Source organism: Phocoena phocoena, chromosome 3 (assembly GCF_963924675.1).
Source record: "Phocoena phocoena chromosome 3, mPhoPho1.1, whole genome shotgun sequence".
In the NCBI taxonomy this organism is placed as follows: domain Eukaryota; kingdom Metazoa; phylum Chordata; class Mammalia; order Artiodactyla; family Phocoenidae; genus Phocoena; species Phocoena phocoena.
In genome coordinates this window covers 26,616,163-26,629,178 of record NC_089221.1, presented here as the reverse complement: position 1 = coordinate 26,629,178, position 13,016 = coordinate 26,616,163, and the positions used below count along the sequence as shown (strand labels likewise).

The 13,016-nt window shown below is 42.7% G+C and overlaps 1 protein-coding gene across 1 annotated transcript in view; it reads right to left on the bottom strand.

Annotated features, from left to right (window-relative positions):
• PDZD2 (PDZ domain containing 2) overlaps positions 1-13,016 on the bottom strand; it is a 237,287-nt gene that overhangs the window by 50,134 nt on the left and 174,137 nt on the right. Inside the window, exon 6 of the mRNA XM_065873632.1 lies at positions 1,270-1,381. Coding sequence (XP_065729704.1) covers positions 1,270-1,381 — 112 coding nt within the window. The remainder of the gene's footprint in view (positions 1-1,269; positions 1,382-13,016) is intronic.

The window sequence follows — 13,016 nt, the reverse complement described above, 5'->3', positions numbered from 1 at the left end:
AATACTCGGTCAGATAGACACTACCTAATTATTCTGAGTTATAAATACAAAGCAGTTCATTTTGCCACTGAATTTTTGTTTTTTTTTTTAATGGATGTATTTTATGGTTCTAAACCTGCCACCTTACCTGAGAATAGTAGGGGGCAGGCAATGTGGGTTGGAGATGCTCTTGGTTGGCAGCCAGAGACGGCAGGAAGATGAAACTGACATATTGGGGGATAGCCATATACCATGCTTTGTACTAGGTGCTTTTATGTGTGTTTTTTGTTTGTTTCAACCTTTCAAAGTCAGGATGATAATCTCCTTTTTTAGGCCAGAGAGTGGAGGTTCAGGGAGGTTAAGGGAGGTTAAATAACCAGCCCGAGGTCATAAGGTAACTCAAGAGCTGAGGGGTAAACTTAATTCCACCAAGCTTCCAAATGCTTGCTTTTCCTGCTAGACCAGATGTCTTTCACAGCTGGGTAGCCAGGGGTGATTTCTCCATGAGACCAGCAGACACATTGCTGAGGGCCCATGCCACTTCTAGGGGCCCGCAAAAATGTTTTGATTTCTTTTAAATTCAGGAGAAAAAAAATGAACATAATAGTAATTAATAGATGATAATGAATCCAGCTTGTATCTTTATACCAGCGCAGCCATGAAATATAATTTGCGGGTTTTTTCCCTCTTTTTTCTATAGAAAGAGCCTGTAAGGGCTAAAGTGCCTCAGACCCACAAAAGTCCCCACACACAGCCTCTGACTTTCTCTCTCAGGGCCTAGGCCAGCTGCTATGATGTGCCCAGGAAATGGCAAATCTATTTGTTACAAAAACTACACCTCCATCCCATTTCCCCCCTCCCTCACCCCATTTAGTTGAGATGCAGATTTGTTACTAAATAAATAGCTCTTTGCCCCAGGTTCCCATGGACCAGTGGTTTGAGGAAGAGGTATGTTTGCTGGAAAGATAGGCCATCGGGAGTATTCCACAGTGAAAGGGTCACCGTAAGTCCTGTTGAAGTAAGTGAACCAAACACTACAGGAAATTGATGTTTAAGCAGAGGCAAACAGAGATGTTGACATTCATTTCATTATGACTCAAATAAAAATACTGACGTGGGCAGCCAGGCTGAAGGTGGTTGTTATGCCCGGGGCATGCACCATCAAAAGGAAAAAGAATTTGGATGTTTTAAAGGGAAAAAAGAGCTCATCCTGCAAAGGACTATCTTCCCGAGCTCCTGAGGCTGGAAGCTCCATTTCAGGCGGGTGTATCAGGCAAAGAGTCCACATACCTGAAAGACGACTCTTGAGTTTCATTTTACTGCTTCCTTGTTTCGGACTTTCCAAGGACCCCTTGGATTCCTCAGGGCCGCATGCATCTTGGGAGTCCTCTGTCCCAGGCATCTGAAATGCAGAAAGCACAGAGCTGATGGGAGAGGCTAGCCTGCGGCCACTTCTGCCATCTCCTCTGAGAGGTTATCTCAGGCTCAAGCAGCAGCAATATAGGCGTCACATGAGAAAAAAGGTTCATGGGATCAAAGTACAGCCCTTCAGATAACCTGGAACCACACAGCGTCACACTGACAAGTTCCTCCTCAGCACGCATTTCACCGCACAGCATAGAATCAGGGAGGTTTCAAACTGGAAAGGGCCCATGGGGCCATTTTGTTTCTTGAGAAAGCGTGTTGATCAAGGTCACCCAGGTGGTTGGTTGCAAAGCCACAAGTAGACTGCAGGTCCCCTGACTGGTGGGCCAGTGCTCTTCCCTACAGTACAAACTACAACGATTAAACCAGAAATTTTAAATTCAATTCTAAAATTCTTAAAATACAGTAAAGCCTTGATTTTGTGGCAGCCAAATAACTACACCCTGGGTCAACCAGATATTCCATGTGTTACACTCCCATTAAAAGGAAACAACAGGGCTTCCCTGGTGGCGCAGTGGTTGAGAGTCCGCCTGCCGATGCAGGGGACACGGGTTCGTGCCCCGGTCCGGGAAGATCCCACATGCCGCGGAGCAGCTGGGCCCATGAGCCATGGCCACTGAGCCTGCACGTCTGGAGCCTGTGCTCCGCAACGGGAGAGGCCACAACAGTGAGAGGCCCACGTACGGCAAAGGAAAAAAAAAAAAAAAGAAACAACAACTCCAAAATGGAGTTGCTTGTGCTAAGCCCCACTAAGACTTCATACCTAAAGGAACTGCAGTTCCAGCCTCTCTCAGGAGTAGAATTTTAAACCAGTCAGCCAGTAATCTCCTGGTCAGTGAGGTAATCTGCCTGAAACCCCATTTTTCTTTCAGGGACGGTAACCTTGCCTGAAAGAATCCAGCCTTGTAACTTCCGCCCCACCCTCTGCCTGCCTATAAAACCTTCCATTTTGTACAACTCTTCAGAGTGCCTTTCTCTTTTCTAGATGGGATGCTGCCCGAGACGTGAATTGCTGAATAAAGCCAATTAGATCTTCAAATTTACTCGGTTGAATTTTGTTTTTTAACACTCCTCAGTACTGATTAAATACCTTCCAGAATCAAGCACCACCCAGGACACCCAGAGGCATCTATGAAGTCAGCCCACACGTCTGTAAGTTTTATGTCTACATTATCAGACACCAAGACGTTATGCAGAAAGGATGACCCCAAGGCTCCTTGGTCCTCCATCTGAGAAAAGCCCAACATTCTAAGAAGAGCTATGCTTATTAGAGAGGAGAAGGAGACTCATGTGCTTGAGAGTGGTTATAAAAATATCTGGAGGGGGGGCTTCCCTGGTGGCGCAGTGGTTGAGAGTCCGCCTGTCGATGCAGGGGACACGGGTTCGTGCCCTGGTCCGGGAAGATCCCACATGCCGTGGAGCGGCTGGGCCCGTAAGCCATGGCCGCTGAGCCTGCGCGTCCAGAGCCTGTGCTCTGCAATGGGAGAGGCCACAACAGTGAGAGGCCCACGTATCGGGGGAAAAAAAAAAAAAAAAATCTGGGGGGTAAATTTACATGTAGAAAACTTAGGAGATACATCGAACAAATGAGCCCTCTCATTTGAAATTTTATTTTCCTTTGAGGTTCTGGAGAAAAAAAGTCATATTAATTAAAATAGGTAAGATTCACACTAAGGAACATACATGTCCTTTAAAAAGACATAGATGATATCCTTTACCACTTAGCAGTCATTGGAAAGTCTTGTAATTATAATGTAAAGAAAAAAGAAACCCTGAATTTTAACAGATAATAAAAATTATACATTGTATATCAAATTCAGTTTATGAAAACGTATAAAGTAAGCAGTTAAGAGTAATCTCCCAGGTAAGCCCCCTTTTTAAGAGGTAATTGTTTATAGCTAACTCTTATATGTAATATGAAAGATCTGGAAGCTTCCCCCATCCCCCTCAAGTTCAAGTATCTTTTGGGATGAGAAAGAAGAAAAGAAAAATTCTGAGAAATGAGGCGATGTAGGCAAATTGAGGAAGAGGCATTGGGAAAACAAATTAATCTTGATATATAAAACAAAGATAAATTTGGTGAATTCCTATTACAACGTCCGGGATTGGCAGGGCTCCAGGTTTAAATTATGAAGTAAAGGCAAGAATGGAATCCTGAGGGTGATTTTAGAGATTCTCTAGAGGGACATCTCTCCCAACACCAAATTGGAGCATTAATTCATACACAGTACAAAAGAAGCCTCTTGGAGACATGCCAGGGATGGGGGCGGGGCACAGAAGGAGACAGGCAATTAGGAATAGTCCAGAGAGAAGCCTCAGGGCCTCTCCTTTGCTTGGCTTAAAAACTTTATGGAAAGAATCTGTCTCCAGACTGTAAACGGCAATTGCTGGAGACGAGTAAAATTCCTGGTTCTTCCCGGTTACACCGCCTGACCCAGGCTCCCAGAGAAAGGTATTCCTCAGTTTGCTAATCATTACCTCCTCTGATGCCCATTACATGGGTGGCTCACTACACAGTGGTCAAGTCTCAGACCATCAGAAAGGCTGACTGAGAAGCTCACGTGCCAAGGGAGGAAAGCAACCCCAGCCCACTGTTGCTGGACCTGTGAGGTTTCCTCCTTCCACTCTGCATTCCAGTTTTCCAGCACAGCCCCAGGTTTGCACACAGTCGGGAGACATTTTGGAGATGACAGAAGCACTCACAGAAGGAAAGTGGCCTGTCCGAGGCTTCCCAACTCCTACAGGCGAGGCTGCGACTTCACATTCAGTCTCCGGATCTCCAGCTTCAGGTATTACCAGGCTATTTCCCACTTCCAACCTGAGATGCTTTTCAATGAACACTTTGGATGATCAATACTGTACTGTACAGTTCGTTCACCTCGATTTTTTTTCATTTAATTTGCACAGCAAATATGTCTCAAGGTAAATAATATTATCTCCACTTGACAGATGAAGAAATAAACTGAGACCCTAAAGTAACACCATTTTGTTTACAACACGTACCCGGGATCTAGGATAGATTATATGTGAAGAGCGTACAAAATGAGTGGTGTAGAGTTTTACAAGAGCTTTACATGCTCTATGTCGAATCTGAAATCTTAATGACGCACACATGAATGTTGTAAACTCATTGATTTTTTGAATCTGGGGAGGTGGTTTAGAAGAAAGAACCACAGCCTTAAGAAACAATATTTTCTGTTTTAAAATCCTGAAATGCACCAAAGAATGACATGATTTGGTTTCTATGATCTATAAAATACCAAAAGATTATACCAAAGAAATCTTACGCTCAAGAGTGGTGTATGTTACATAACTACCGAAAGCCTGTAGCTAAAAGCTAAAATCAATCAGAATGAACCCAGAGATATCTCAAAGCGTGGCAAAGGGCACACTGGTGAGCTTGAGGCAGAAGTGAAATCTTATTTCAGAATCTCCTGACCACGTTAGCAAAAGGTTCTGAATTTAAATGGAATCATTTCCTCTTGTAACAAAAAACCAGTCTGTCATGGTTTTAGGTGGCTTATAACTCAATGAACAGGAAGTATGTTGCTTAGATACATTAGTTCCAGATTATTTCAGGAAGTAGCAACATATGAAGTGCAGTTTGATTACAATGAACCTCTCTTCAGTTTTATGACTATTGTCTGAAAATGTCCACACTGTAAGAAAGACCCTTTGCTGTACTTTTTTTTTTTTTTTTTTCAGACATGCAGAACAAATCAGACTGCTCCGGAAATGATGTCATTTTAGTTGTTCTAAAATGAAATGCGCAGAAAGTTCTCCTGGAAGGCCTTTGGTTCAGAGAAACAGTAGATATAATCTATTATTCATCAGCAATTTCCAATTCATGTGTCATAGAACAATGCCATTATATTAATGGGATCTAATATAATTTGCCAATTTCCAGGTTTAGAGCCTGTCTATTCGTACAATTTCCCACACCTATAACCTATGAGATTCTCTCTGAGTGAAGAAGAATCTCTAGCTTCTGGTTTTATAGCCAGGTGGTAGGGGAGTGTGGTTGAGAATCCTGGGCATAAATCCTGGTTGCACCATTTAGTGGCAATTTAGGCACGTTTGTCAACCTCTTTGAGCTCTAATGTTGTCGTTTGAAAAACAGGGCTTGAATTAAGAATTAAATGATATAGTCTTCTGATTAAAGATGGCAGATTTCCCTCTTGCAACCACCCTAAAATGATAGGGAAGAGATTTCTTTTTTAAACAAAAGACATAATCCCACAAAGAGAATAGAAGACAAGAGCAACAAAATTCTGGAAACCAGTAAGCAAATGTGAGGTCATAGATCTCACTTGGGAAAGCTGAATCCTAAACGGGAGTTGGAGAAAGCCCCAAAGCAACTCACTTTGCATACAGACCTCCCACAAAGGCCCAGGAGACAGAGGAGCTCTGGAAGTGGGAATGAAGGTAAGGCTGAAGCAGTGGTGTAAGAAATGGCGCAAAGAGTTGGAAGTGATGACACAGGTTAAGAGTGGATCTGATTTTGAGGGAGATTCCAAGGAGTCAGGAGTGACCTAGACAAACTTTAGAGGATTCATAAAAGCCCAGGCTATGCAAGTGGAATAGAGTATGGGCCTCTGCAATTCACCACTGCCCTGCTCCAAACAGAGCCAGCCTCCAAAGGAGCCGCAGGACTGAGCTGGAATCTTCGCACTCCTCCCTGCTCTCCCAGCCTTACTCCAGAGATGGACAATGGAGGCTCCCAGCTACACCAAAGTAGCTCATTAGCCAAAGAATACGGGAGAGTTGTTATCATCAGGCTGCCCTCAATTCAGAAAAAAGGTATTTTAATTAGCAATTGTAGAAACCTCTGTCCCACGCTCCGTTTGAACTACAAGCACAGCAAGTGTATAAAAAGTATAATGGCACAAAAACAGAAATATAGATCAATGGGACAGGATGGAAAGCCCAGAGATAAACCCACGCACATATGGTCACCTTATCTTTGATAAAGGAGGCAAGAATATACAATGGAGAAAAGACAGCCTCTTCTATAAGTGGTGCTGGGAAAACTGGACAGCTACATGTAAAAGAATGAAATTAGTATACTCCCTAACACCATACACAAAAATAAACACAAAATGGATTAAAGACGTAAACGTAAGCCCGGACACTATAAACTCTTAGAGGAAAACATAGGCAGAACACTCTATGACATAAATCACAGCAAGATCCTTTTTGACCCACCTCCTAGAGAAATGGGAATAAAAACAAAAATAAACAAATGGGACCTAACGAAACTTAAAAGCTTTTGCACAGCAAAGGAAACAAGACGAAAAGACAACCCTCAGAATGGGAGAAAATATTTGCAAATGAAACAACTGACAAAGGATTAATCTCCAAAATTTACAAGCAGCTCAATAAAAAAAACAAACCCAATCCAAAAATGGGCAGAAAACCTAAATAGACATTTCTCCAAAGAAGATATACAGATTGCCAACAAACACATGAAAGGATGCTCAACGTCACTAATCATTAGAGAAATGCCAATGAAAACTGCAATGAGGGATCACCTCACACCGGTCAGAATGGCCATCATCAAAAAATCTACAAACAATAAATGCTGGAGAGGGTGTGGAGAAAAGGGAACCCTCTTGCACTGTTGGTGGGAATGTAAATTGATACAGCCACTATGGAGAACAGTATGGAGGTTCCTTAAAAAACTAAAAATAGAACTACCATATGACCCAGCAATCCCACTACTGGGCATATACCCTGAGAAAACCATAATTCAGAAAGAGTCATGTACCACAATGTTCACTGCAGCTCTATTTACAATAGCCAGGACACGGAACCAACCTAAGTGTCCATCGAAAGATGAATGGATAAAGAAGATGTGGCACATATGTACAATGGAATATTACTCAGCCATAAAAAGAAACGAAATTGAATTATTTATAGTGAGGTGGATGGACCTGGAGTCTGTCATACAGAGTGAAGTAAGTCAGAAAGAGAAAAACAAATACTGTATGCTAATACATATATATGGAATCTAAAAAAAAAAAAGGCTCTGAAGAACCTAGGGGCAGGCCAGGAATAAAGACGCAGATGTAGAGAATGGACTTGAGGAAACGGGGAGGGGGGAAGGGCAAGCTGGGACAAAGTGAGAGAGTGGCATGGACATATATACACTACCAAATGTAAAATAGATAGCTAGTGGGAAGCAGCCACATAGCACAGGGAGATCAGCTCAGTGCTCTGTGACCACCTAGAGGGGTGGGATAGGGAGGGTGGGAGGGAGATGCAAGAGGGAGGGGATATGGGGATATAGGTATATGTATAGCTGATTCACTTTGTTATAAAGCAGAAACTAACACACCATTGTAAAGCAATTATACTCCAATAAAGATGTTAAAAAAAAGTATAATGTAGTTTACGTGTACCATAGGTTGTCACATGTGTTGTACCCATAATATATTAACAGAGCATTGATGTCAGAGGCAGTTCTTTGATTTTTTAAAGTAGCAATGATACTATGTATTTTTAAAGGGTTAAAATTCCCTTGTAATTATCTTATAGGGTTATTATGAGGATTAAATAAGAATGTGCTTGAGGGTACTAGCAGAGTACCTAATGTGTATCATAGGGGTATAGTGAAGGTTTAGCCGAAATAGAAAACAAAAACAACCCTCAAGCTTTCTCCCCACTAGATCTCAGGATGCCTCTAGCTTTGATGATTACATTGACTATGATTATACCACTCGACTGCAGAGATATACATTTGAACTTCATACCTACAGAAAGATAGATTTAATTAATGAATAAAACAAAACAAATGGGCACCCAAAGAGAATATGCCACCTTCCTGGATTCAAGATGAGAAGAAAACTCCCTAAAATTACTGCAAACCTAACAGCTGAGAAGGCAATTTTAAAGGCATGTGCCTGGAGCACTTAGTTTTTAAAAGTCAGGTTTGCCCAGGACACCAAAGGAGGATTTGAGAACACACTCTGGTCTTACCATCAGAATAGGAGCAGTGGAAGAGAAAAAACATAAAGAGAACACGATGAACACGATGTTAGCTGAAGAAAGAAAGCTAAATCCTTAGAAGAAAAGATGAGATCTTAGATGACAGACTGGACAGACATAAGGGGAGAGGAGATTGTGAGGTCAAGGGCAGCGCGGTGTATAAGGAAAAAAGATGTGCCAGCTCCTGTACTACTACTGTGAAAATGTGCGTCACAAAAGTGGGAGACACCGGTTATTCCTCGTTTAGAGGGGGTGACTGGGGCCTAAGGAAATCCAACTGAGGAAGGGAGGCAAAAACACAGAGAACACAATACAATGACTCCCCCATGGGGGTCCCAGGCCCAGAAAACAATGAGAGATGTGATTTATAAACTGCAGATGAAGAGTTTAAGCAAGGGGACTTGGAATGGCTGTACCAAGAGGGGTCTGAATGTCTGGACAGATTCAGGGGTGAGGGGTGAGGAAGACCAGGAAGAATAAATCAATTTCTGCGTAAATTTTAAAGGGACAAAGTTTTTTTTTTTTCCCCCTCAACAGCAGCGGCCTGGGAAATAAATGAAATTAGGACTATAAAAAAGCAAACAGGCATCCCAAAGGGGAGCCAGGCAGGATGGTAGTAAGCCAGAACTTGATGTTGGTCTGATGGGAGAATATTTCCTGGGTAGAATTAGCCAACTCAGAGGTGGTGGTGGTCAAGATGCACTAGAACAGCAGATACTTTAGTAAACAGAAGGCTCACTGATTCTATCTCTTTCACAGTGATGGGCCCCACGCAACAGAATCTATTTCTTTTCTTTTTGTTCTTTTTTTTTATATACAACACAATCTAGAAGAGTATTTTAGAAAAAATAAATCTGAGTAAGAAAGCAAAGGAGAAGTAAAAATGGCACACTGATTCAGCAAGCAGGGCCATGAAAGAAGAAAGGAGTCTTTCACAGAAAGAAGAAAGGTTAAACAGAAACGTAAGTGAGTCTTTCCCAAAGGAGGCAGATGTGAACCACTAGAGGCGGATCCAATTACTGCCCCCCACCCCCAAACATAGCAGAAAGCAGTGCTACTCGACCCCTGGAATATTCAAAACCTGAGGAAAAACAAATCTCATGGAGCAGGTGGCAGAGGTATTAGCCTTTACCAGCTCATTAGGACAGAAGCTTCAGAACTCCTGAGAGCAGGTTTGGTTCAGGAATCTGCAGAGGGTGTTTTTCCAGATGAGTAAACTGGGGAGGAGAGATGCAGCTTCCTCCAGGCTAAGCACGTCTATGCCAAGAGGCAGTGGAGATGGAAAAGGAGGCCCAGGACTGAAAATGTCTGCTCTTGAGAACTGGAACCTCTGGCAGAGGTACAGTCCACACCCAACGCAGTACATCAGGGAGGCCTTCGCTTTCATCTCAAAGTATAAATGCAAATCAAGAAGCTTTTGAATAGAAATGAAAAGCACTTTAAGCAGGACCAGATTGATTTTCCTCCATCCAGACTGGGAGGTAGATTCTTGCCGCTGGGTTTAAATTCATGGCCATAGACTCCAAACAACTGCTGTAGACTGACTGGCATCTTTTTAAGAAAAGCCAAGAATATTTTTTACCATCAATCTTCTTTTACTTGCTATTACTGAGTCTGTGCTATAGCCTTGGGAGACCATTCTCCATGGGTCTCTCCCATTTCTGTGTGGCTTGTGAACAGGGGCATAGGTTGTTTCTACTCTGGATTTATCTATCTTTTCAAGGATGTTGGATGAACAGCCTTGAAGGTTAGAGACAGTGTCTCAGAAGGAAGGGCCTGGTTTGTTCACTGTCCAGTATAATCACGTCTCTTTCTGGAGCAAAGGGCCATCAAGTTTGCTTCTAGCCCATCATAAAAGATTCAGGTTGCCTACGTTCAGGGTTCCCAGCTGTGAAGCAAATCCACTGTGTATGCATCTATCTGAGGCCCTCTGCTTCACTTCCATAGGCGGGGGGAGTGGGAATTATGCAAACAGGAAGCTCTAAACTGAGACCGAATCCTAAATTGGGATTAGAGAAAGCCAAAAGTTACTTGCTGTGCCATGAGTAATAAAGTCATTTGTCTCTGACCCAGGAATCTCATGTCTTCTACCAGCATCCATGAAACTGTAGTGTAAAAACCTCAGACTTTTTTCAGTTCTTGACGGGGTCTTTGGCAAAATTAAATAAGATCCTGGGAACAAAATTTTGCCTGGGACAACTGTCCAGGGGCTAGGAATTGGTTCCTTTTTTTTACATGTCAAGGGTGTGGGGCCAACCATTATGGGTCCATTTACTCTTTGTTCATTTACATTTCACTAAAAAGTAAAGCACACAACAGACATGCCGTTGAACAAATTCAACTTTCTTGGAGCTGAAACAGCCATATTTGTTACAGTAGAAGACAGCCCAGTCTGCAGATGGAGAACAGGAACCATCTCCACCCAGCACCCAGCATCAAGTACGTCATTTTTCTAAGATGGAACAAAACAAGAAATCGGAATGATCAAAGGAGGCCATTAAGTACTTTGGTTTTTAACTCAAAAGGTCAAGGAAATTTAAGTTTGGATGTTAATTGTTTTAGATTTGAACATCTTTGGATTATGACTTGCAAAGGGATTTGAATTTATTGGTATTTTAATTGTTTGAATATCATTATTGACATTTTATCTCATTGCAGAACCTCTGAAAAGCTGCACTGGACAATGTGGCTAGAAATAATTTTGGATGAGAAATAGCATAGGGATTGAGCTTTAGCTTCTGGCAAATTTTAGTCCTCGGGAGGTGGGGAGCAAAACCATCATTACTCATGAGACAGGCCCCCTGGGTCCAAACTAAAACTCTAGTACTTAGAAATGTCCTATAACTGCTGTCCAAAGCATTTATGAGATCTCCTTGAACACACTGTGATTAATATAATGCTTTACTCCTAAGCATCTGTCTTTCTCAGCTAACTCTTGAAGCCTTACAAACAAACCATGCAAAGTATGGCTTCTATCTCCAACTATTTCCATTGAGTAAGAACATCTGATCCCAAGGAAAACTGCAGGAGGACTGGTTGCACCCAGCTCATGCCATGTTTTTACGGTTCCCAACACTTGAGAGAAAAAAAAAAATCTGCAGATGTGACAGAAGACATCCAGGCTCCAAATCCCTAGGAAGCCATGCTGGCTCATTCCCCTGGTCGGTATCTACAGGACAGGGGAGGGTGGTGAGTTCTCTATCATGCTTCAGTCACACTAAGCTTATTTTTAGGCTTCCAGAGGAAGCTCATTTTCCAAATCTCTGGGGCAAATGTTCGAGTGACCAAAGGAGAAGCAGATGGCCATCAGAGGCCAGCGCTGGGAATGAATAACCATTCAGAAAAAGGGAATGGGAACAACAATAAATCAGCCTAAAGTAGCAAGAAGCCTGTGAGTTGACTGCAGAAATTCAAACACAAATCTCCTGCTACGCTAGACTCACTGCTTTCCAACAAAGAGACTAACTCAGCACTGAAGAAGAAAACAGTAAAACTGAAAAGTAAAACTCCCCTCCCCTCCCCCGCCGCAGCATGCTCTGGTCCACACAGAGCGTCAGATGCAGCTGGGGGAGAAGCAGCAGCTGATGTCAACTGAGGTGCTCAGGCTGTGGCTTTGCAAATGAAATAATACTGTCCTTGTTCTAGCTGAGCCCATTTCCCGTGTTCTCCCATTTATCATCCCCAAACAATGTGAACAGGCTTAACACACTTCGTTGGTGATGACGTGGATGATTTTTAGGCATACAAATTAAGTAGATCCTTTGGTCTTTCAGAAAGGTGAGGCAAGGAAATCACCTTTAAGGGTACAGAAGTGTAATCAGTCATTGGCCCACATCTGCCCCTCCTGTGGTGCGTTTGTATGTGTCACCCTCCCAAGGAGAGGACAGTATCCTCAAGGGACTCTCAAGTTCATCAAAAATAACAGGAGATGCAGATGCAAGAAGGAGATACCCTCCTTGGTATCAATTGGTATCAATTTCAAATCGGGCAGGGCAAGTCCAGACATTCTCTACAAAGCAAGAGAATGCTCACTGTCGCCATGTCCCCATGACCTAGTGAGAAGACTGGGGTTTGGAGTTCTTCTCTGGGGTTGTGGGCTGGCTAGTGAAGGCAGACCCTTGGGTCATTTCTCAGCAGGAGCCGGCTGTCTGCTCGCCTTGGACACATCTCTGGGAGCAGCAGGCCTGTGATATGCTTAGTCCTAAATTCTAGAAGGATAAAATGCAAGTTGTGTGTACACAGGTAGGAAAACCGCAAGACACACAAAATGTAGACGTGGGAGCGCTATCAAAAAAGAAAAAGAAAGGCATGCAAAAGACCTAAGAAGTAAACAGGAAGATTGGCAGGAAAGAAAATAAGAGATGAACTATCTGAGGTGCCTTAATATAGCCGCTGAGTCAAATCCAATTCAGCAATGATGGTAAACAGGTCAGATTTTTCCAGCACCTTTTTTCTATGCAAACATTTTAAGGAAGTTTTACATGACACTATGGCTTATTGTAACAGAAAAAGACTGTTTTAACTGGACATGCCACTTAGGCAGATTTTAGATAAACAGTAACTGGTTATGTTGAGGACATTGTGGTGAAGTTTTGGTCTGCTGCTAAGTTCCAGGCAGTACCCTA